The sequence below is a fragment of the Lathyrus oleraceus genome, chromosome 7 (genome assembly GCF_024323335.1).
Source record: "Lathyrus oleraceus cultivar Zhongwan6 chromosome 7, CAAS_Psat_ZW6_1.0, whole genome shotgun sequence".
NCBI lineage: Eukaryota > Viridiplantae > Streptophyta > Magnoliopsida > Fabales > Fabaceae > Lathyrus > Lathyrus oleraceus.
Window position 1 is genome coordinate 547,505,631 of NC_066585.1, and position 24,806 is coordinate 547,530,436.

The window sequence follows — 24,806 nt, forward strand, 5'->3', positions numbered from 1 at the left end:
TTAAGCCCAAGCTTCAACACCTACAAAACAATGTTATGTTAGTGTACAAACATCAACAACATCAATCAAAATTGGATTTGGATCATCCTCCATGTACATTATGCTTTTGATCCTGAAAAATCAAGCAAACATTAGCAACTAGACCACTAGGCCAAGCCTAGGGTCCAAAAGCAAGAAAAAATCTAAAACAGCAAGGTATTCATCAACCAACATCAAATTAACATCAAACAAGAGCAAACATCATTGGTCTCATGCTTATATCATCCATCATGTTCAATTCATGCACAAAACAAGGCAAATTGGTTCAAATGAAGCACCAAGCATACAAACAGAAGTATTGCATTCAAATCCATACCAAAACACATCAAAAAATTCTCAAATTAAATACACCTAAACAGGGGTCAATCAAGGTCTACCATGTCAAATTTGAGCTCATTTAGACAAATGGAACCATGTCAATGAAAATTAACAAAAACAGACACAATCATAGGCTCCAAATCACAACATCAACACATGCTTCCACTTCAAAAATTCATATCTCAATGAAAACAATAAAGAAATGGATGAGACCAAAACAGGGAGGTCCTAACATGTGTCTACTACAAGCATATCAAATTTCATGATCATACAGTACCATATGAGCATTTCTCAATCAATCTACCAACCTATGTCACACAAGCTTGCACAATTGGTCAACAGAAATGAAAAATCTCAATCAATTTGAAAATGACATGAAAAATTCCACAAAAATTCTCATAGCTTCCTAACATGTTAACTAAGCATCATGCAAAATTTCACATTAATCCAACAAGTATAGGTCACTCAAAAAAATCCAGCAAGTTGACATAAAGAGGTGTGACACAAATTGTCACACCTAAGTTCCAGAATTTGCTGCTCATTGACCAGGTATCAAAAATTCATGAAATTTACATGGAAATGAGCATCAATCAGTCAAGAATCATCACAAAAATTTTCAAGAATTTATTTTATGTCATGTGCATTTCACGAAACAATTGGCAAAGTGTAGCAAAAGTGGACACATGTGAAATAAGCCTAGGTCAAATGATATTTTTACCAAGCACAACTTTGACCAATAGGTCAAAAAAATCCTACACTCATCAACAAAGTCATAGAAAAAATCCTCACAATTTTAGGAATTTTCTACTATTTTTGGTGAATTTTTGAATGTGTTAAAATATTTTTATCAATTAAATGAATTAATTAAAAATCAACAATGGCATAACTGTAATTATCACATGGCGCTGGCGGTAAACAGAGTATTCAAATTTTCAAATACTTTTTTGGATCAAACACACATTCAGTCATCATCTTCAAGCAACAATTTCCAGAATTTGAAAAAAAACGAAGAACACAAAAAGTTAACGAAAATGGACGAGGCTATATCCGTTGAACTCGTCTCAACTCCTACAATCCAAATATCACACTATCCAAACCTAATTGTTCCTAAATCAACCAAATCGAGTGAGTTAGGGTTTGCATTCATACTTTCATTTCCGGATTTCTCCCTACTCAGTTCACTATTTCATAAACCACAAGCATATCCATGACCTACGTGACTAGCACTTTCAAACGCATATGAACAATCAAAGAAACATGAGATTCGAAAAACCTTCAAACCTGGATATGGCAGTGTAATTCGCGCGCTTTTAGAGCTCAATTCATGAAAACAGCAATAGTAGAGGGATATAGAAGGTGATTGGAGATGCTAGCTTCAATTGCCATGGCTTCCATTGCTTGAAATCATCATTTCACCATGGATGCTCTTGAAAATGCAGTCACGATTCCATCCTTCTCCACCTTCGAATTCCAAAAACAGTCCAAGGTAATGATGCAAGGAGTCCAAATCAAAAAGAATCACGAAAAATGGTTGAGAATTGATGATGAATTTTGGAATTGAAGGTATTGATTTCTTGATGAAAATGGAGAGAATGAAGAGGTTCTTGATCTGGTTTTGGTAATTGTGCAATGCTGTTATGATTAGCAAGTGATTTTGATTATATATGTGAGCCTAATCCATGCTTAATCCACTTGATTAGTTAAATGGCATGTTAAGTGAAAGTGGTAATTGTGCAAATAAGGGCAAAATTGTCAATTCCATAGCCAGCTCATTGACACCTGTTTTGACACCTCACACAACCCCTAAATATCATGTATGAGCTGTAGGAACTTGTCCCATGCTGATTGGTTGCTCCATTCTCAAATTCACTATGTGTATGCAAAATGACCAATTTTCACCATTTCACTTTTCAAGCCAAATCTCAATTTAAAAGGCCTATGCATGAAATGAATATTCAAACACACTCCAAATGCCATTCCTGAGGTGTTGGAAAAAGTCCCATTCAAAAATTCCAATTATTTTGACATTTGGACAATTTTGCCCCTGGTCCAATTCAGCTGTCCAGTTGAAAAGTGACTTTTTGCCTTGGCCATTTTTGGGAAAATCCAATGATGCACCCTCAAAGTACATGTCAAATGGAGTTTGTGCATATAAAGAACTTGCAATTTGGACAAAGTATGTGGTAGTTATGGCCTCCTGATTACGGGTCTTTTCTGAAATTCAATGAGCCATATCTTGCAAACCATACATTGGATTTTCAAGTTCTTGGACTTTTTGGAAAGGTGAGAACAAGATCTACAACTTTCATGTTGAACAATTTTTCATTTGAAGCTTCCTTGGACATCTGTTTTTGAGGTCCACAACTTTCCATTTTTGGAAACTTCAGTTACCAGTCACTTTCTATTTTTGGCAGTTTTTGTCCTGACTTGATTTTCTTCCTTTTTAAGCTTTGCAATGTTATTTAACACTTGTTCCAACATGAATGAAGTGTCTTCAACTCATTTTCACCTCCAAATTCACCAGATCATGTACAGTTGACCACAGTTGACTTTTCATCTGACAGATGAATTTGGCAATGCATAGACCAATTTGAGCCCCAATCATCAACTGAAATAGCTCAAGGGTGAAACCCTAGCCTCAATAATCGCCATATAATCACAAAATGAACCCCATAACCATCAGAAACCTCATCTCCTGATCCAGCCCTGATTGGCCCAATACAACTGATTAGGGTTGACCAGTGGTCAAAACCCTAATCTCAAGGAATCTTCTCCAATCTCCTGATGACATCCAACCATGATGATGATGATGTATCAATTCAAACAAGATGAAGACCAATATCCTTGGAAATCATGAAACCCTAATTCACAGTCCAATCCTCAGATGGCCCATGATCAGTCATTAAACCCTAGCTTGCACCTTTGAACTTCCTCATCTCCTGATTAAGACTTGAGAAGATGGCTTGCACTATGTAACCACATGATATGCAATATGAAATGCCTAATGTCCTAAAATGATATGCAAATATGTTAATGCTAGTCCCAAGAGAGGAGGGCAAATTTTGAGGTGTTACAGAGTGCTACCGCACAGAGCCTCTGACTTTTTAGGGCCCCGAATTTGATAGATAGGGTCAATATAAATATAAGACTAATGAATATATATTACTAATTCCATTTTAATATATGATTGTTGTGTAGCCCAGCGCTGACCATACTATTTTGGTAGTAATACAACCTGAGTTTGATTCCTTATTTTTACATTTTATGTATATTTTTACTTTTATAAAAAAATGCCACCATATTGTTTTTAAATTTAATTTAATGTTGTAATTAATTTAATAAATATTTTCTTTTATTAAGATATTGAAGTATATCCTATCCAATAACCTATAATCTAAATAAATTACATTTAAATTTATTTAAAATTTAATATCGCAATTAACCTAATTAATTTTTTTCTTTTATTAATGTATTTTATAGATCTATGAAAAATTTTGAGATGTAATTTTGAAAATATTTATATTTTTCTATCATTGTGAATCGTTACATGAATAAATTTGAAATAGTAATTGTGAGACTTTGAAAATTTATAATTTTACACTATTGATTGTTTATTAAATAAAATACTTCATTATTAATATTGTGGAAATTGTTCAAAGATTTTTTTTCTTTTATTAAATGGTATGAACTTTTTTTTATAAATCGAAGATGGTAAGAGATGAAAGACGCGAATAACTAAACTTCGATAAATCAAATTTCTACATAGTATTTTTTATCATCTTTGTCTCTATATATTTAATTTTATTTACAATTAAATAAAATATTTTTCTTTTTAATTTATTGTATTTTCATCTATTAAATATCTAATTTTAAAATAGAACAAGACCTTCAAATTGATTGGGACGACCCTGTTCAGCAACATGTAAAATTGGCTCAAAATACATGAGGGTTTAAATTTGATGGGGATAATAACATGAATAGTATGGTGCTTATGGACTAGATAAATCTGGTGCATTTTCTTAAAAAATTGTTGGAATATTATTTGACAAGATTTTTAAATGAGTCTCTCATTTCTTAAATCATGATTGTTTATTTTCAAACTAAAAGGACTGCATGGTTTGGCTTTAATTATAATTTTGAACATTGACACTCTTGAATACATTGAATACAATGTTGAACGTTGGTATTAGAAAAGTTTTTTACACTCTTCAATAAATCTTTCTAATCAAAGTACTACATGGTTTTGTTAGAATATTTCCAGCTGCAACTTATTATGCATTGGGTTATTAATTAATTAATATAGTCTATTATTTCCCTTTAAATTAGAATTAGTCAAAGTCTGTTAGTTTATGCTTGCAGCAAGTTTAGGAGTGGACTAGTGGTCAGTTAGAATCAGCCTAAAATTGTGGGATGGTTGTTTAGCCTGTGGCTATTTATTCTGTCATTGAAATTCAATAAAAATTGTCAGTTTGTTTCAAGATATTACACATTGTGGTATCAGAGCGAGGAACAAACTGTAACCTAAAAAAAAAAAGGAGTGATTGAGAGGATTTTCATCATGACTGAGAATGGTCATTTTGCACAGGTATGCCTACCTAAGTTCGACGGTGATTACGATCACTATAGCTTGTTGATGGAGAACTTGCTCAGATCTAAAGAGCTCTGGGGAGTTGTCACCGATGGTTTCACTGAGCCGACGCAGGGAGATACGCTTACTCCAGCTCAAACAAAGGCGCAGGAGGATATGAGGCTGAAGGACTTCAAAGCAAAGAATTATCTTTATAATTCAATCGACAAGACTATTCTGAAGACGATCACCAAGAAGAGTACTGCCAAAGAATTGTGGGATTCTATGAAGAACAAATATCGAGGTAATGCAAGAGTCAAGAGAGCACAACTGCAGACTCTTAGGAGAGATTTTGAAGTGTTGGAAATGAAAGATGGTGAGTCAGTGAATGACTATTTTGGAAGAGTCATGGTGGTGGCAAATGCTATGAGGAATTGTGGTGAAACAATGGATGATGTGAAGGTGGTTGAGAAGATTCTTCGCACCCTAACAGAGAGATTCAATTATATTGTCTGCTCTATAGAAGAATCAAAAGATATTGACACCCTAACGGTTGATGCACTTCAGAGTTCATTGTTGGTACATGAACAGAAATTCAACAGGAAGAGTGGTGAAGATGATCAGGCCTTAAAAGCTACTCATGACTATGGTGGCAGAGGTGGAAGAGGCAACGGTAGAGGAAATTTTCGGGGCAGAGGAAGAGGTAGAGGAGCAAGGCCCTGGAATCGTGATACAGTGGAGTGTTTCCATTGCCACAAACTCGGACACTTCAAAAATGAATGTCCTGATTGGAATGCTCAAGCAAATTATTCCAATGCAGGATATCATCATGATGATATGACAGAGGAAGTGCTCCTTATGGCGACTATTGAAGAAGTGCAAAGCAGGAATGAAGAAGTGAGCTTAATGGTTTATGGAGATCAAAGCTTTGAGAGTCAGCAGAGCTGGTGGTTTCTAGATTCTGGGTGCAGCAATCACATGAGTGGAACCAAGGAATGGTTTGTCACTCTTGATGAGAAATTCAGGCGATCTGTCAAGTTGGGAAATGGCGACAAACTTGAAGTTGTAGGCAAAGGCAGTGCAAGGCTGGTAACAGAACAAAAGGTGCTTGTGGTTCAGGATGTTTTCTATGTACCCGGTTTGACAACAAATCTGCTTAGTGTTGGCCAAATGCAGGAGAAAGGACTCACCTTTCTTATCAAGAACAATGTATGCAAAGTCTTTCATGAGGAGAAAGGACTTTTACTGCAAATCAAAATGAAGACAAACAGAATGTTTGTGCTTCACACTATGCCAAAGAAAAGTGAGAAAAGAAGCTTAGATCAATGTTTGCAAATTACAGGTGACAAGGAAGATTTGTTGACTCTATGGCATCGTAGATTTGGACACTTAAGCTATCAAAATTTAATGAAGTTAGAGAAGAAGAAGCTGGTTACAGGTCTGCCCAAGCTAACCGGAAATTCTGAAATTTGCTCAACTTGTATGGTAGGGAAGCAGCAGAGAAAGGCTTTTCCAAAGCAAAGCAAGTGGAAATCCACCCAGAGGTTGCAGTTGCTTCATGCAGATCTATGTGGCCCTATCACTCCTCAATCAAGCAGCGGGAAGAGGTACGTTCTTACAGTGATTGATGATTTTAGTCGAAAGCTATGGGTTTTTTTCTTGAAAGAAAAATCAGAAACATTTGATGTTTTCAAGAAATTCAAGGCTCAAATTGAGAAGGAATCAGGATCTGCCATTACATGTCTTAGAACAGATAGAGGAGGAGAGTTTACTCTTACAGAGTTCCAAGACATGTGTGCTAAAGAAGGAATCAGAAGGCAGCTCACTACAGCTCTCACTCCACAACAGAATGGAGTAGCAGAAAGAAAGAATAGGACCATTATGAATATGGTCAGATGCATGATGAAAGATACCAAGGTACCTACTACTTTCTGGCCTGAAGCAGTTTCCTGGACAGCCTACATTCTCAACAGAAGTCCCACAGTTGCTAACAAGGATAAAACTCCTCAAGAACTTTGGACAGGTAATCCGCCTTCAGTCGAGCATTTTAAAGTCTTTGGATGTGTTGCTTTTGTACATGTTCCAGATCAGCAAAGGAAGAAACTTGATGATAAGAGTTGGAGAGGTTTCTTTCTTGGAATGTCTCAAGAATCAAAGGCATATAGACTGTACAATCCCAACACTAAAAAGGTGGTTGTTAGTCGAGATGTTAGCTTTGATGAGCAGAAGGGATGGGATAGTGAGCCTGAAAGTAGTTCTTCATCAACAACACTGATATGGGAAGGATGTATTGATGAAGATTGTGATTCAGATGCAGATGACAGCGAGGAGGAAAGTAATCAGAATCCTACAAATGAAGCGGAGGATCACCTTGTGCAGAATGAGCCAAATGTGACTGCTACAGATTTGGAACCGAGGCAAAGGAGACTTCCTTCGTACTTGGAAGACTATGATCTGAGTTTCAGTCAAACAGATCTATGTGCAATGCTAGCTTCAGCAGAGGATCCTTTAATTTTTGAAGATGCGGTGAAGGAGGAGAAATGGAGAATTGCTATGAAGCAAGAAATTCAAGCAATTGAGAAGAACAATACATGGCGTCTTACTGAGCTACCATCAGGTGTGAAGCAGATTGGGGTGAAGTGGTTGTTTAAAACAAAGTTGAAGGAGAATGGTAGTGTTGATAAATACAAAGCAAGATTGGTTGTGAAAGGGTACGCTCAGAAGGAAGGTATAGACTACACTGAAGTCTTTGCTCCTGTGGCTAGGTGGGACACAATTAGAGTCTTCCTAGCTTTTGCTGCATACCATGGCTATCCTGTTTGTCAGCTAGACGTGAAGAGTGCTTTCTTATACGGTGAGCTTGCCGAGGATGTTTATGTGGAGCAACCACAAGCGTTTGTGGTTGCTGGGGAGGAATCAAAGGTTTATAAGCTTAAGAAAGCACTTTATGGGTTAAAACAAGCTCCAAGAGCTTGGTACAGTAGAATCGAGAAATACTTTCTCAAGGCTGGTTTTGAAAGGTGCACATACGAGCACACACTATTTATCAAAAGGAAGGGAGCTCATGTGTTGTTGGTAAGTGTATATGTGGATGATGTGATGTACACTAGCAATACTACTTCATTATTGGAAGAGTTTAAGTCATCAATGAATGCTGAGTTTGAAATGACAGACTTAGGAAAAATGAGGTATTTTCTGGGTGTGGAGGTATTTCAAAGTAAGGAGGGAATATTTATCAGTCAACAAAAGTATGCAAAGGAGATTCTGGAAAGATTTCAGTTGCTGGACTGCAATTTTGTTCATAATCCGATGGTACCCGGTGTTAAGTTATCTGTAAAAGGTGATGGTATCTCTGTTGATGCAACTCAATACAAGCAGCTCATTGGCTGTCTGTTGTATATCACAGCCACAAGACCTGATATAATGTATACAGTTTGCTTGCTAAGTAGATATATGCAAGCCCCAACAAGACAACACATGTTAGCAGCAAAGAGAGTTCTCAGGTATCTGAAGGGGACACTCACTTATGGTATATGGTACAAGAAAAATGCTGGGAATGAATGTCTATTGGGATACACAGACAGTGACTATGCAGGTGATGGGGATGATAGGAAAAGTACAAGTGGGTATGTGTTCTTTCTAGCAGGAGGAGCTATTTCATGGGCTTCTAAGAAGCAGCCTGTCGTCACTCTCTCCACAACAGAGGCAGAATTTGTTGCAGCATCTCAATGTGCTACTCAGTGTGTGTGGTTGAAGAGAATTCTGGAGGTGATGGGATGGACATCAAGTGTGAAGGAAGGTACAAAGATCTGGTGTGACAATAGTTCCACAATTAAGCTTTCTAAGAATCCTGTTCTCCATGGAAGGAGTAAACATATTGATGTAAGGTTTCACTTTCTAAGAGACTTAGTTAGAGATGGCATAATAGAATTGGAGCACTGTGGAACACATGAACAAGTTGCTGATGTAATGACTAAGGCAGTCAAGTTGGATATTTTTCAGAGACTCAGAGGAAAGCTCGGCATGCGTGACTTAACAGAGTTCAATCATGAGGAAGTGAACTGAAGATCTTGGATGAAGAGGCTTCAGTTCAGGGGAGGATGTTAGAATATTTCCAGCTGCAACTTATTATGCATTGGGTTATTAATTAATTAATATAGTCTATTATTTCCCTTTAAATTAGAATTAGTCAAAGTCTGTTAGTTTATGCTTGCAGCAAGTTTAGGAGTGGACTAGTGGTCAGTTAGAATCAGCCTAAAATTGTGGGATGGTTGTTTAGCCCGTGGCTATTTATTCTGTCATTGAAATTCAATAAAAATTGTCAGTTTGTTTCAAGATATTACACAGGTTTGGCTTTAATAATAATTTTTTATCTTAAACCATCATCCTTATTTATTCCTCTAGGCTTTAATAACATTTTTTTTTTAATCTTAGACAACATTATTCATTAGAAGAATTAACGATATGGTTGAAGATAGTTAGTTCAATTTAATAAAAGGACCAACAGGCTCCTTAATGCCTTCCCATGTGATATATTCATATGATTCAATAATATTTTTTGAAAGGAACTTGTGACACTTTGTCATATTTTATATTTCTAGCATTTTTATTACTCTTTCGATTATATCTTAGCTAACATTGCATGAAATAGAAAAAACAAGATTTAAAATATTATAAAAAATATTGATTCATGTTGAAATCATTATATTTAGACAAATTCTATAATATTATATGTTGGAAGTTATGTTGACAAAAATGAAACAAGACTGTTATGAATGAGGGCAAAAGGGCCACTGCAACTTCTGAAATGGTTGAGAGCAACAAATACTCAAATTCAGGAGTCAAGACGTGGCACAAGAGCAAGGGTGGCTAACCTAAAATATTCCACTGACTTAGTTAAATAGGCCAATGGGTGGAATTTTGAGTGGAAGAATATTGAGTCTCTCATCCCTCTAGCTTAACAGTTTTCTCTGCATTTATTCTTCTGCACCTACTTGTTTTAGTATTTCTGCAATTTATCTTAAGTACTTGTGAAAATATACACGTAATTAATTAAAATGATGACGACAAAGATGATGATGAATCTCAATGTCCTTAACAAGGTGGATTCTTTGATGAAGAAACTATGATAGAAGAAAGAGTTTAACGAAAACTAGAAGTATTGAGTCAAATTCTAAATATTAAAGAATGAGAGATGAATAATAAATTATATGATGCTAGAAAAATATTGATTAATATAAGTTGTTTTTGTAAATATAACGTATTTATTTTCAAATCATTATTTTCTATATCAAATTAAATGTTATATATTCCGTTTAAAAAGAGGTTAGTGAAACAAAATCAATCCACGTTAAATAAAATAAACTCAATTTTACCTTTTGTCAATCTAATATCTGCTTTACATAAACAACCTACATAACAACAATTAATCTCAATCTTATCAAAACATATAACATTTTAAACAAAATATAATATTTTCAATAAAATATAACATTTTCAAACAACAAAACAACAACATCTATCTTGGATTCAAAATTTTGCTAGCTAAAAAAATATATGCTTAATTCACAACAACAAAACAACAAACATGCAACAACATATAACATTCACACCAATATGTAATTTTTAAAATTTTGCTATGTCACAACAATTAAACAACATAAAAACATCAATATCAATCTAAACAAAACACCACTGAATTAATTTATCTCATAAAAAAATTAATATAAAATATTAAATCTCAATAAATAAAAAAAATAACAACAGCAAATCTATATGGTTTGATATCTAAACAACAACATTAATGGATAATGAATTGTGAAAAATATACATGTACTGGTTTGATAAGTGATGGATAAATTCTTTCTTGAATCACCTTGCTTTGTACGAGTTTGGATAAGTAACAATGGTGAATGAGTTTACTACCTCCGATAACAACATGTTTGAGGTTGTCGTTGTTAATGGAGATGATAGGACTGAAAGTGTGAGAATTGTGACTGTCAAAAAAACGCATAGAAGATAGAGTAAGGTTTCCTTAGGAACGAGCTTATCATCTCCATTAACAATGTGTTTGGGGCATTCGTTGTTAATGGATAAACTTCGGTAGGATTGGATATGTAAGGTTTGTGGTCATAAAGAAAAAATGAAAAATAATATATATATATATATATATATATATATATATATATATATATATATATATATATATATATATATATATATATATTTATATATTGTGAATTTAATATTATAAAGAGTTCCTAATTTTTGACTGGATAAAACTGGGAAGTAAATAAAGAACCTGCATCTTTATATAGATTTAATTAAAGTAAACTCTTTCATGTGAGTGTTGTATATTTTATGTTATAAAAAAAGTGAATGAAAAAGTTGATACTAATTATTAGTTTCTATCGGCAAAGTCTTCTATTCTATCATATTACATAGAAGACAGTCATAATGCTCACACATGTAGTGTACGGAATAATAGGCTATGTACCACTTATCATATTTTTGTTGTCATCTTATGGAAGAACACGGTGGTCCATTTTATGTCTTTTAAATCACTCATTATTGATCTTCTAGAAGAGTGATATAGTAGTGATTAGTGAATACTGTGCTATCCATTGGTAGTGATTGATGACTAGGTGAAATGAGCATGTGACTAGTTGAGATGAGCACGTGGCTGCATGCGCTCATAGCAGTTTCTTAAATATCAAATTATGTTATTGATATTTTAAAATTGATTTGAAAATAAGGTGAAAAAATAATTCAATGAAGGTCTGTCTAATGTGGTTTAAATCAACATTCAAAATGATTCAAATTATATACATAGAAACACAATAATGCATAAAAAGAAAGAACACATAGAGACTATGACTCTTGGGTTGAGTATTTTGAAGAGTTTTTTGGGTTTGGAAACATATTGTAAGTCATTAGGTTGTTAGGAATTATTCAGAAAAGAATCTAATGACAAGTCATATGAAATTGATAATTTTTCACTGATTTAAAATTTACAAGTGTCTTTTGATACAACAAATAATCACATGCTAACTGCAAATTAAAAGCCAACTTCTAAAAAACACATATCTAAATCTTGATTTCCTTCTGTTGTACATAACACACTAGACGGAAAATCCTTCAAGATCTTCAATCTTGAATCAAACCTCCTTCTCAAAACCAAGACATTTTGAGATTTCATCTACAACGATCTTTACTTGATCCTACCAAAATTTCTTTGTCTGAGTCTTTGAACTTGTTGAATGAGTTATAAATTCCAAGATTTCGTCTACAACGATCTTCACTATATCCTAGCGAAAATCTCTTGGTGAAGAAACTCTTCTTTTTATTCAATGAATGTCAATCTCCAGAAACCACAATCACAATATATTCTTCAAGATGAAAACAAAATAAGCTTCACAAGAACATTATAACACCTAATGAATCCCTTCACAACTAGATCTCACACACTCTCTCAAAATTAATAAACACTCGGTAATTTTGTTTTTACCTAAAGGTAGTTGATTAAGTTTTCAAAAAAGAAGCTCACACAACACTTGTTCACAACTCAATAAATTAGCAACCAGGGAAGTTTTTCTTCAAGGTTAATTTGAGAGAAAACTTGTTTGATTGACAAAACACTCAAAGTTTTACAAAATTATAATGTATATTTTTAGAGAGAGAAATAAATTGGTTTTTATATGTGCTTTTAGATAAGGCAAAAAATAGTTGTGAAAATAACTCTCATTCTAATCAAAAGAAGAAGTAATGTTTCAAATCAAGTGAGAGAGTGTTTTGAATAAAGATAAAAAAGATTTTTTACTTATTAGATTCGGGTCATGACTTGAGTCATATGATTCGAGCCAAGTTATTTTATGAATCAAGTCACATCTCCCAAATTGAATTTCAAAATAAACTTTTCGTTCTTGATTTGAGTCAAACAAAGTTATGATTTGAGTCAAGGTGTCTTATGAATTGATTCATGTGATGTCTTGAATTAATCATACATTTTTAGCACCAAATTTTAAATTTTGTTTTACTCATGATTCAATTCAAGATTTTGCATGATTTGAATCATGCTTGTATGAACATCTTGATTTCAAGTCACAAACTTGTGATTCAAGCCATCTTGCATTGACTTTTGGCAAAGATATAATTTTAACTCATTTCAAGTGATTTCGGTCTAAGAGAGAATTAGGGACAACTTTAAGGGACTCAAAATACGATAAAATAAAATAAGGAAAAACATCAAAACATAGTAAATTAATATGATTACCGATGAAGCAGTTCTAGTCTTCCCTTTTTGATGTTTGACCATTTTTGAGATATTTTGGTTCCTCATAGAACAATTTAGGCTCCCCTGCATTCAACACTTACATGTACAAAACTTGCAGATATCTCATAAACTTATTCCCCTTTGACAAAGATAAAAAATAAAGAGAGACATAAATAAGACGAAAAAACACATTAACAAGTGAAACACCACATACACATACACACTAATAATTGCCACAAATTAAAAGCACAAAACATACAAAAACGCAATGCAAAAATGAAACTTCAAAAAATACCAACACATAAAAGATAAAGATAATAGAAGAAGAAGAAGAAATCAACAACATAACACACTAGAAAACACGACTTTGTGTGTGTGTGTATGTGCGTGTGTGTGTGTGCGCGCGTGTGTGAGACCGATGTAATAATTATTTATTAGACTTTTTTTTTGTATTTACGAAAGGAAATTTCACGACGGTCATAGGTACCAACACGTGTAATACAATCATCAAGATATGATTTGACAGTGGAGTTGAACCTATTAATAGAGGAGGCAGTTGGAGTTTCCTTTCAAGGAACAAAACCTTTAGGAGCTTTAGGCAAAGGGATGAACTTATTTTCATAAATATAATATAATCGATCCTGAAAATAATAAAATTTGTCTACACAACTAATAGTACATTCATTGCAGAGTTTTCAACAAGGTTGTAAAAAGAACCGTAGTGAAACCTTCAAATTTTGACACTTTTTTTTAATTAAAAACAAATTACATTTCCCCATGGTTGGGAATTCCAACCGTGGTAAAAAGACTACACTAGTCATGAGTTCGACTCTCATCGCCAACAATTTTGTGTTTTATTTATAGGGTAATGTTAACTTGTGCCCTTGGGACACAAGTTAAGAGATAAACATAGTAAAAATTTATTGGGAATTATGTGTTGAATTTAATACAACTTTATAATTAATGGTGTTATTGATTTTTTCAATATGAATTTTCTATTTGTGGGTTTTTTAACATGTGCCCAAATGACACAAGTTAGCATTACCCTTATTTATAATAAAAGTGGCATTTTTTGATTAAAAATAAATGATATTTTCCAACAGTTTGGAATTTCAATTGTGGAGAAAAACTACACCGATCATGGGTTTGGCTCCTAGCGCCAACTCTTATGTGTTTTATTTATAATAAAAGTGACGTCTTCCTTTTTTATTTTTAAATTAAAAAATAAATTAAATTTCTCCACCATTGGAAATTCCAATCGTGGAGAAAAGTGACATAACTTTGTTATTCCAAGATATATAATTGTTAATGGTGGAAGTTTCAGGAAGTTCAGAGAGAAAAATACATGAAGAAGATGATGAAAAAGTTCAACTGAACTCTAGTTTATTACAACAAAGTTAGTTACAAGCTAACTGTATAATTGCTTATATATATTACATCGATCTATCTATTCAACTATTTATATTATAAGCTATATTGAATGGATATAAATGAATGCTGAATGTACACGTGACACACTTTGAATGGTTGCTCCAGCTGAACACATGCCAAGATAATACTAGCTGGAATAATATATACTAAGAGCCCCCTCAAGTTGGATTGTGTAAGTTGCATAAGCCTAACTTGGCAACGATAAAATTTAAAGCAGGAAAGTGCAAAGGCTTGGTGAACACGTCGGGAAGTTGGTCGTGAGTAGATATAGGAGGCAAATGAATGAGAGTTTCTCACGAACAACATGACAATCTAGCTCAATGTGATTACTTTGTTCATGGAAGGTGGGATTGTGTGCCAAATAGATGGCTGACTTGTTGTCATAAAATACATAAGAAGACTGAGAAAATATAACATGTAAATCACGAAACAAATACTATAACCATTGAAGTTCACATGTGATTGAAGCCAAGGCTCGATATTCAGCCTCAATAGACGACCTATAAATGGTGTGTTTTTTCTTAGACTTCCATCATAAGAGAGATGATCTTAGCATGACACAATAGCCAGTTGCAGATTTCCTCGTGCCAGGACATCAAGCCCAATCCGAGTCAACAAATGTAAAGAGCTTTAATGCATTAGAGGAAGAGAATATAATGCCTTTAGCAGGAATAGACTTTAGGTATCTGATAACACGCATGGAAGCAGAGTAATGACTCATATGAGGTCGAGACATGTATTGACTCAAGTATTTCACAACAAAAGAGATATCAAGTCTTGAGTTGGTTAGATAAATCAATCTACTAATTAATCTTCTATAGGAGGAAGGATCCTCCAAAAGTTGGCCTTCATGAATAGATAACTTGGTTGTTGGATCAAAAGGAATTGAGGAAGGTTTAGCAGCAAGATAACTAACATCCTCTAATAACTAAAGAGTGTATTTCCTCTGATTGAGAAAAATGCATGTTATGGATCTGGCTATTTCAAAACCCAAAAAAAACCTCAATTGGCCAAGATCTTTTATTTTGAATTATTGATCCAAAAGGTGTTTGACATTATTAATTTCAGACTGAGACTTTCCTGCTAAAACAATGTCATCTACATATACCAATAAGGCTGTAAAATGATGTTTGTTAGCTTTGACATTAAAAGAGTGATCAACTTGTGACTGTAGATAACCAAGAGAAATAAAAAAAGAAGATAGCTTGGAGTACCATTTCCTTCTAGCCTATTTTAAACGATAAAAGGACTTTTATAGTTTGCAAACCTTAGGGGCATGGAAACCAGTCAAGCCAGGAGGAAGAGACATATATACCTCTTCATGTAGGCCACCATGGAGAAATGCATTATTAACATCTAAATGTTCTAAATGCCATCCCTTAGTTGCTGCAAGTGATAACAAAACTCTAACTGTATTGAGCTTGGCAACAAGAGATAATGTGTCAAAGGAGTCAATTCCTTCCATCCATGTGTAACTCTTTGCTACTAACATTGCCTTGTATCTCTTAATAGAACCACCCATCTTATATTTCACTTTGTATACCCATTTTCACCCAATAGGTATCTTACTAGGGGTAGATTCACCATAGTCCAAGTTTGATTTTCTGAAAGGGCATATAACTCAACATCCATGTCATGTTTCCAATAGTCATGTTTAATGGCGTGGTTAAAGGTCTTTGGTTAAGTGGTAGAGGATATAAAATAGCAAAAATTCTTGTAAGTTGGAGAACATTTGTCATAGCTAATGACATAAGACAAGGGATATGGAACATGGAAGGTATGAGACTTAGGATGAGAGTTAATATTGGAAGCATGAAAGCAATGATAGTCTGCCAAATAGCTAGGAGGCTGAGAGACTCGAGTGGAATGTCTCAATGGCTGATTAGAAGTGTCATGTTCAACTAAGGGAACATTAAGACTAGTATGGACAGAAGGAAGATCATAAGATTGTTCAATGGATAAATGCATGGTAGGATGAGGAGGACTGATATGAGTACTTGCTAGGGCAGGTGAAGTGGGTGAATTGATAATAGGGGCAAGACTATTAGAAGTACTATCAAAGAAAATTAGGAGGCTAGTGTCATGAGATAAAGGAGAATTGGTGGAAGGATTACTGGTAGAGTCATTAGGAGTAGGGTGGCTTTGTGGACTAGTAGATGAATGGCCATTATCAGTAGGACATGAAATGTCAGTAGAACTAGGGAACTGACTTATGTCCATAGGGTCATCATAGACAGGAAAAGGTGTTTTGATAGGATTGCATGTTAGACACAGAAATTCCACATGTTAAGAGGAATATGGGAGTGAAAGAATAATGTTCTAGATACATTCAAAATATGGGGTGTTTCAACACAAGATTTCGGGTGTACAATACCTTTTGACAAAGGAACTTAGACAGGGAAATAAACTTTGTACCATTGTCTGATCTTATACATTTTAGTGAGGTATTGAACTAGTTTTATATGTATGTTATAAATTGTATCAAACTATTTTTGGTTTGGTCTTTAGTTTTAAGGAATATCACCCAGGTGTGTCTAGTATAGTCATCAACCAAGGTCAATAAATAATTGTGTCCTAGGATTGAAATGGTGGGAAAAGGATCCCATAAATCAGCATGCAAAATTTCAAAAGGTGCTGATGAAAAAGTAATGCTATTAGGGAATGGTGATTTCTTTTGCTTACCAAAATGACAAGAATCACAAGGAATGTTATTACTTTTATAAGGAATAAAAGGAAAAACTATGGATACATTGTGTAAGCCTACATTAGAAATATGGCATAGCCTTAAATGCCAAAGAGTACTAGGAGATTAAGTTGTAGAATGGAAGGTATGAAAGTGTTTTGAGGAAGTAAGAACATATAGTCCCCTTTGTAGGTCAGTTATACCAATCATTGCCTTGGAATTATTCTTCAGAATTTGACATGAATCAACATTGAAATGCACATAATAATCATTGCTACTAACAAGTTTTGCAATAGAGAGCAAGTTGACATGAAAATTAGGGATGTAAAGCACATTGTGTAGGACTAAGGCGGGAGAAAGAACTACACTACTAGACATTGACGCAGTAACCTGAGAGCCATCAGGCAAGCTAACATGAACAGGTATAATGGTTTTGCATGAAATAAATAAAGTTATCTCAAAACTTATATGGTCAGTCGCACCTGTGTCTAGGATCCAAAGGTGAGGGTTTTTATCATTTTCATTGGGGGAATAATAGTTCAAGACAAATGGAGATATGGAAATAGAATTAGCTTTGGGAGTGGTCTTGGACTGTTGGAGTAATTCCATGATGTTGTTATACTGCTCTTGAGTAAAACTAAAGAAAGACATATGTGAACCTTATTGAGAGACTTTTGAACATGCATTAACATTAGACACTTATTGAGAATTAGAACTTGCATTCTAAAGTTTACCTTTGCCTTTGGAACCTGGTGGATAGCCATGCTTGAGGAAACAAGTTTCAATTGTGTGATTTTTCCTACCATAATCAATGCACACCCGATTATGACCTTTTTGTCCTTGAGATTTTCCTCTGAAGTAGTTATTTCCAGGCTTGCCATTGAAATTTCTTGGTGATGTGCGAAACTGAGATGCAACAATTTCTTCATTGGTGACTGCACTAGGAACATTGGAAGAAACTGGACTATTTATCTCTATTTCTTGTTGAATAAAAAGTGAGAAAGCCATATCAACATCAGGAAAGGATTCATCATCATGATCTGAGATTTGGAATGTGTGAATTTCTCATTCAGTCCTTGGATAAACCGAATCATATAGTCATGTTCTATATACTTTTTAACTAATGCAATGGAACTACATGAACAAGAAATAACACAAGAACAAGCAGTAATCGGGCGATAATTATCCAACTCATCCCACATAACTTTCAGTTGAGTAAAGTAATTTGAAACATCAAGAGTACCTTGGAAAAACTTTTACAAATCTTCCTGAATATCTGAAATGCAGAATACAACACTTTGAGAAAACTGAAGTTGCAAATTTTGTCATACACCAACTGCACTATTGATCCATAGAATTTATTTTGCAATGAATTCAGAAATTGAAAGGTGAATCCAAGTTAAAACCATGGTGTTACAACGGATCCAAGGAGCATACAAAAGATCATAAATCAGAGGCTTCGTGAGAGTTCCATCAATAAATTTCTCTTTGTTCTTGGAAATCAAAGTTATGTGCATTGATCTTGCCCACCTGTGATAGTTCTTATCACCAAGTAGTGGTGAAACAAGAATCATTTACACAGTCAAAAAGATATTAGTTAATGATATCCCAGCAAGCTTTGAAAAAGCCCATCGAAAAATCATACAGTCTGGTACTTTTGTCACACGCTGAACTCTAAATAACATCTTTGATATCCTGAAGTGGGAAGGGAACCTCAAGACTATTAATTTCTTCTATAGAGAGTTCATTAAAAATCACTCCCTTCAGCATTGGTCTACAAGGTGTTGGCTCTTAAAATATATCATTGAAATGATTGTAAGTCAAATACTTAATGCATTATACATACTATATTAGAGTGTCTCTTGAGTTTAGGGCCACAATGCCATTACGACAGAATATAGAATTCATGAATGAATGAAAAAATTTGAATTTTGATCTCCTTCCTTTAGCCATATGCATTTGGATTTTTTCCTGATCAATGATTCACGAAGGTAGAGCTTTTGCTAAACCGGATATTGAACCTGGATTCTCTTCTTAGATAGCTCATAATTGAAAGAAATATCATCATTACCACCAACTGATCCAACATATTAATATCTTTAACTGTATCTTCCACTTGTAAATTTAATTTCCCAAGGACTTTTTCATTCCAAGATCTTAGCCTTGACTTCAGAAGCTTGAGTTTCTCTTTGAACATAAACAATTTCTTACCTTGAATATTTGAAGATTTTCAATAATACACTACTTTGAGTTATGATAAAATCATATACAACTAGATTGAGCAAGGTTTTGTTGATAAAAACTAGGCTGCTTTCGTTCTCGGCCAAGATATTCACAACCATATTCTCTTGGCCTATGAATTAACTAGAGGGTACTCTAGAAAATGGGGCACACCAAAATGCATGATGCAGGCGGACATCCAAAAAGCATATGATATTGTTGATTGGAAGGATTTGGAGTGTATCCTCAATGAGATTGGGTTCCCTTATCAATTTACCAAGTGGAATATGTTTGATATTTTCTCTGTCTCTTACAGGTTCAACATAAATGGGGAGTTCAATGAGATTATGATGGAAAAAAAGGGTTAAGACAGGGTGATCCTATCTCACCATTGCTCTTTGTCATCGTGATGGAATATTTGAACATAATTATAAAGAATATGCATGATCTGTTGTTATTTTTGAGGGGATAGCAACTCTATTGAGATCACGAGGAAGGCTTTCAAGAGTTTCTCCAACTCGACTGACCTTAAAGCAAATCCAGCAAAATTCCATATCTATTTTGGAGGAGTGGAGCCGAATATTAGGGAAGAAAACATACAACTTACGTCTTTCAAAGAGGGATCTCTCCCATTTTTGTACTTGGGAGTGCCGATGACTAGTAAGAAGCTTACAATCCATCACTATATGCATCTTATTGACATAATTTTAGGTCGAATTACTCACTGGAGTGCTCGACTGTTGAGTTATACATGGAGAATTCAACTCTTGAAAAATGTCACTTTTGCTGTTATGAGTTATTGGATGCAATGTTTCCCTTTCCCCAGGTTTGTGCTCCATAAAATTAATGTCATATGTAGAACCTTCATGTGGACAGGTGGTACGGAAATTAGCAGGAAAGCTCCCATTCTGTGGAAGTCTGTGTTCATGCCTACTAATCAAGGAGGGCTTAATTTATTTAATCTTGATGTTTGAAACCGTGCTAATTTGGTCAGGTTGTTGTGGAATATTATTGACAAATCAAATAGCCTTTGGGTGAAGTGGGTTTACACCTACTACCTGAAAAACCATATTGCACTACAACAAACAAGACCTTAGACAGCGCTTTTTTTAGCCTTAGACAGCGCTTTAAAGCGCTGTCTAAACCTCCGCTGCTAAAGGTTTAGACAGCGCTTTTTTAAATCTTAAAAGCGCTGTCTAAGCCCCCCCTTAGACAACGCTTTGGCCAAAAGCGCTTTATAAGACCCTCTTATTTTAAATTTTTTAGGTATACCTTAGACAGCGCTTTTGAAAAGCGTTGTCTAAGCCCCACCCCCTTAGACAGCGCTTTGGCCAAAAGCGCTTTCTAAGACCCTCCTATTTTAATTTTTTTAGGTATACCTTAGACAGCGCTTTTTACAAAAGCGTTGTCTAAGGTATACGAAAATTTTTGAAGCTTTTGTTTTAAACCACATTTTTTCCAGGTTTATAAACCAGAATTTCTACCTGTTTTCAACCAGATTTTATCACATTTTATATATGCCATTTTGGCCTTTTTTCTACAATTCACATAAAATAAGAAAAATTAAACACACGGTGAATGAATGAGACTATTTTATTAATCATATCAAGATTCATAATACAACTATACATATTTTATCTTATGTGGAGAAAAGACATTCCTAGAGACTTAGAAATTATTGATGTGAGGCAAAATAAGATACAAATTATACAATAATAACTTAAAGCTTTGATTACTCCTTAACAAAAAAATAATCAATGGGCGTATATCGGCCCTCTCTCTGCGACAACTTTTGCTTCTTGGATTTGCTTTGTCTATTGATTCGGTGCTTTTGATCCTGACTGAAAAAACATAGACCTATCACATTTTCCCCTCAAACTTCCCCTGGAATGAAGTTGATCCAAGCATCTCTGTACATGCACTGTGGTGAGAACTTGCAGCATCATTACCAGAAGTTTGTACCTGGTAAATACGGCAGAGATGATAAATAGTAGCGCTAAAAAACATCAACATGCTCCTCAATCCGCCAAAGCAATTATTCGGTTGCGGAAACTGACCTATATCAATATATGTCAGCTACTTCGAAAAATAAAGAGAGAAAAGGAGATATACCTTCTCTGCACCATCATTTTTCCAGAGAGTGCAGCTTTGGTGATTTACATCTAATGAATGATTACCATCAAAAGGATCTCTGCTATCAAGCTGGCTTGTGTGCCCAACATCAATCGAAGGATCAGTTTCTATATCACTGATAAAGTCATGATCTGTAACATCTGAAAAAGGGTCATTTTTCCTATTGGCTTCTCCTGAAGTAATGAAATTGGTAATAGTCTTCTGTGTACGATCAGGGGTAGCACCACTACCACTTTTATCTCCGTTAAACTGTGATACTCTAAGACCTAAGAGGAGAAGAAAAATCTGTTATGCACTGACTTATACAAGGAACTAATGTGAACTTGCTCATAGACTATATCTATAAGCAGAAAGCACCCTCTTATATTGGCCTTGAGCACCATCTGAATAATTGGTCAACAATAAAGCAAGTTAACAGAAACATATACCTATTAATCTTACTGAAACGGGAAGCTCAGCTTTCAGCAATTTTGATGCATGCTTCAGAATATCCTCACTTGAGTTGATGTAGTTTTGTAAAGTCACAGCTCTATTCCGAACCTATAGATTGAGCATTTTTTTAGTACTTGCAAGAGAAATATAGTAAGATAGTAAAATGCATGGTGATCATGACAAATCCTTAAAGGAACTTGAACAATATTAACAACTTTTCTTTTAACAAAGCTTTGTCCAGAGGTAAGAACCCAAGCCAGAGAATTGACCTCTATCATAAACAGAAAATTGTTTAGAAAGAAACAGAGTCAAGAAATCACAAGTACCTCAAAAGAAGTAGTTTTCAGTTTAAGAGTCAACGTTCGCCCATGAAGGCCCTCTTTCTGCATGTCTGTGGACAGCATTTCAGCAAGCTCCACTGCAAACATAAGCTTGCATGGCTCATCTTTTTTATGATTCAATATAACTAAACACTTATCTAATGAGCACCTCAACAGAAGCTTATAGAATTAGGCAGACAAAAGACATCAAGTATGAGCACCTGTTTTGGCAGCAAATCCCATCCATGTTTCAAATGAGGTTTGTCGTAGTTTTACACCAGCCTTAACAAACCTTTTCGCGTACTTATTAATCAACTCCCATTCATCTGTATTGTAACAAATGCTGCAAATGATTGACCCAGGTAACAGGTCAGAAAAACATACTTAAGAGAACAAAAGCAACATACAAGAAAAGGTGAGATTCATAATTTGTCTAGTGTTGGACAATACTAAAAACCAAGCAAACTAACTGCATTGTAGGCTTGTAGCCTAAGGCACAAAGAGGCACCAAATTGCCTTCATACAATCAAATAGAGCTTTGGGGGAACTAACAACAGATCATGATTTGAAAATGAAGCATGCCAGCCAGTTTAAAGGGAATAACAATGAAATCAACAAAAAGTTCAGCAACTCCTTTTAGAGGTAAACACCATATTAAAATCTTATTCACAGAAGACCCTTTGTACTGCAAAACAAAATCATGAAAATGCAAAAAGAATGACATACCTAAAAACTATATCTGCCGTGCCCGGTTGCAATGGTAAATCATTCCTCTTCAAAAGTTTCATTACTTCCACCAATAGATTAGTATCATTGTGATTCTTAGCATACGTCTACAACAAAATAACAGTAACTTATCAATTGCAAACAGGAGAGAAAATCAAAGAAATTAGAGCATTAGAATGTCAAATAATACCAATATATGGTGTGCCGATGCAACACTTGGCGCCAATCCATAGACATTATGCTTCCACAGAGCCTTCTTTCCTGCTCACACATTAAAATCAAATAACCTTAAAATGCCATTTCATATCTTCAAATTTCATAAATGAAACAGCACAGATTAAAAATAATAAAATGCAAACACAAACAAACCATACCAAAAAAACTAGTAACAAAAAAGGATGCAAAAAAGTTCAACAAAGATTCATTTGAAATCTGTTTCCATAAAGAACACACCCTTTTCAGACCAAAAGCAATCCCAGTTTTTAAAAATAAAAAGTCTATACACTTTTCAGAAAGAAACCATGACTCCTCACAAATCCCAGTTTAAAAATCCACTTTTCAGAAAGATACCTTGAAATTGAATACTCAAAAAAAAGTTATATAAAGTAGCACTACCTTATAAACTAAATCAAATAATTTAATCCTACACAAACACAAGAATGCATTACAGTACTTCATAATCACTTTTTCTACATAAATAGTAAATCAGTAATTAAAACCTAAAATTTTTCACTTTCCTTATAACCTAAAAATTTCAGCTAAACACAATAACAAAGCTCACAATTGCTACAAAACTCACATGCAAGCTAAAATTTTGATCCCAATCCACATAATCAAAATCAAAAACCCTAAATATAAATCACAACATGAAAGCTAAAATTTAGACCCCAACCCAGAAAATCAACAAACACAAGAACATAAATCCAATAACCAAAAACAAAAAACCCTAACCTGAAGAGCAAACAACTGTTCAGCATGAAATTTCTCAATATTATCATTCAAAAACTTGAAATGATATTCAGAGCAAAGCTTCCCCGATTCCAAACAACCCCTAATCCTCTCCCAAGTATTCCCATTCGTAACCTTATTCTGCAACCAATTCGAATAATCCCCAAGCCTATACTCCTTATACCCCCGATTCGACAAAGCTTCACCCACACCTTTGTTAGTAACAACAAACGCAAAGATCGTGAAAGCGAAAAGAAGAACAATAAGCAAGAACATGACGAGAAGATAGAACCACAGAAGCCATGAGACTCTGCAACAAGCACCGATTAAACCCATGAGAGAAACAACCAAGAGGAAAACGCCAAGGGCAATAATGGGTTTTTCTAAGAAGCGTTCGCATTCAGTGGTGGATTGTTTGTGGAGCCATACTCCCATGACTAGAATTGGGATTGAGAGGAGTAGGGTTAGGAAATTGAGGATTCCGATTAGGTTGTTACTGAATCGAATTAATTTTACACGCTATTACTAAGAAAGAGACGCGTTTCTTGTTTGGTTTTTGAAACGACTTATTCTCTATTTTGTGGAATAATACAGATTTTTCTTAAAGAAGTTGGGGATACTGGTTTTATTTTAGTTAGACCTTAGACAGCGCTTTCCAAAAGCGCTTTCTAAACCCCCCCTTAGACAGCGCTTTTGGTTTTAATTTTTTTTTTAATT

At 34.5% G+C, this 24,806-nt stretch overlaps 1 protein-coding gene across 1 annotated transcript; it reads right to left on the bottom strand.

Annotated features, from left to right (window-relative positions):
- Nucleotides 1-21,105: 21,105 nt before the first annotated feature.
- On the bottom strand, nt 21,106-23,487 carry LOC127104945 (uncharacterized). Its single transcript, XM_051042082.1, has 7 exons — nt 23,332-23,487; nt 23,142-23,248; nt 22,637-22,758; nt 22,422-22,513; nt 22,092-22,203; nt 21,643-21,929; nt 21,106-21,492 (listed from the first exon to the last, which is right to left on the bottom strand). Exons 2-7 carry the CDS (start codon nt 23,201-23,203, stop codon nt 21,391-21,393), a joined length of 777 nt encoding a protein of 258 aa, XP_050898039.1. The 5' UTR covers nt 23,204-23,248; nt 23,332-23,487; the 3' UTR covers nt 21,106-21,390.
- Nucleotides 23,488-24,806: the final 1,319 nt, after the last annotated feature.

Excerpts from the sequence above, each read along its gene's own strand:
- LOC127104945 (XM_051042082.1), bottom strand. The coding sequence starts at position 23,203 with ATGAAACTTTTGAAGAGGAATGATTTACCATTGCAACCGGGCACGGCA. Across the intron at positions 22,514-22,636 it reads GGGATTTGCTGCCAAAACAG|TGGAGCTTGCTGAAATGCTG; the intron begins GTGCTCATACTT and ends TTATGTTTGCAG. Across the intron at positions 21,493-21,642 it reads AAAATGATGGTGCAGAGAAG|GTACAAACTTCTGGTAATGA; the intron begins GTATATCTCCTT and ends CGTATTTACCAG.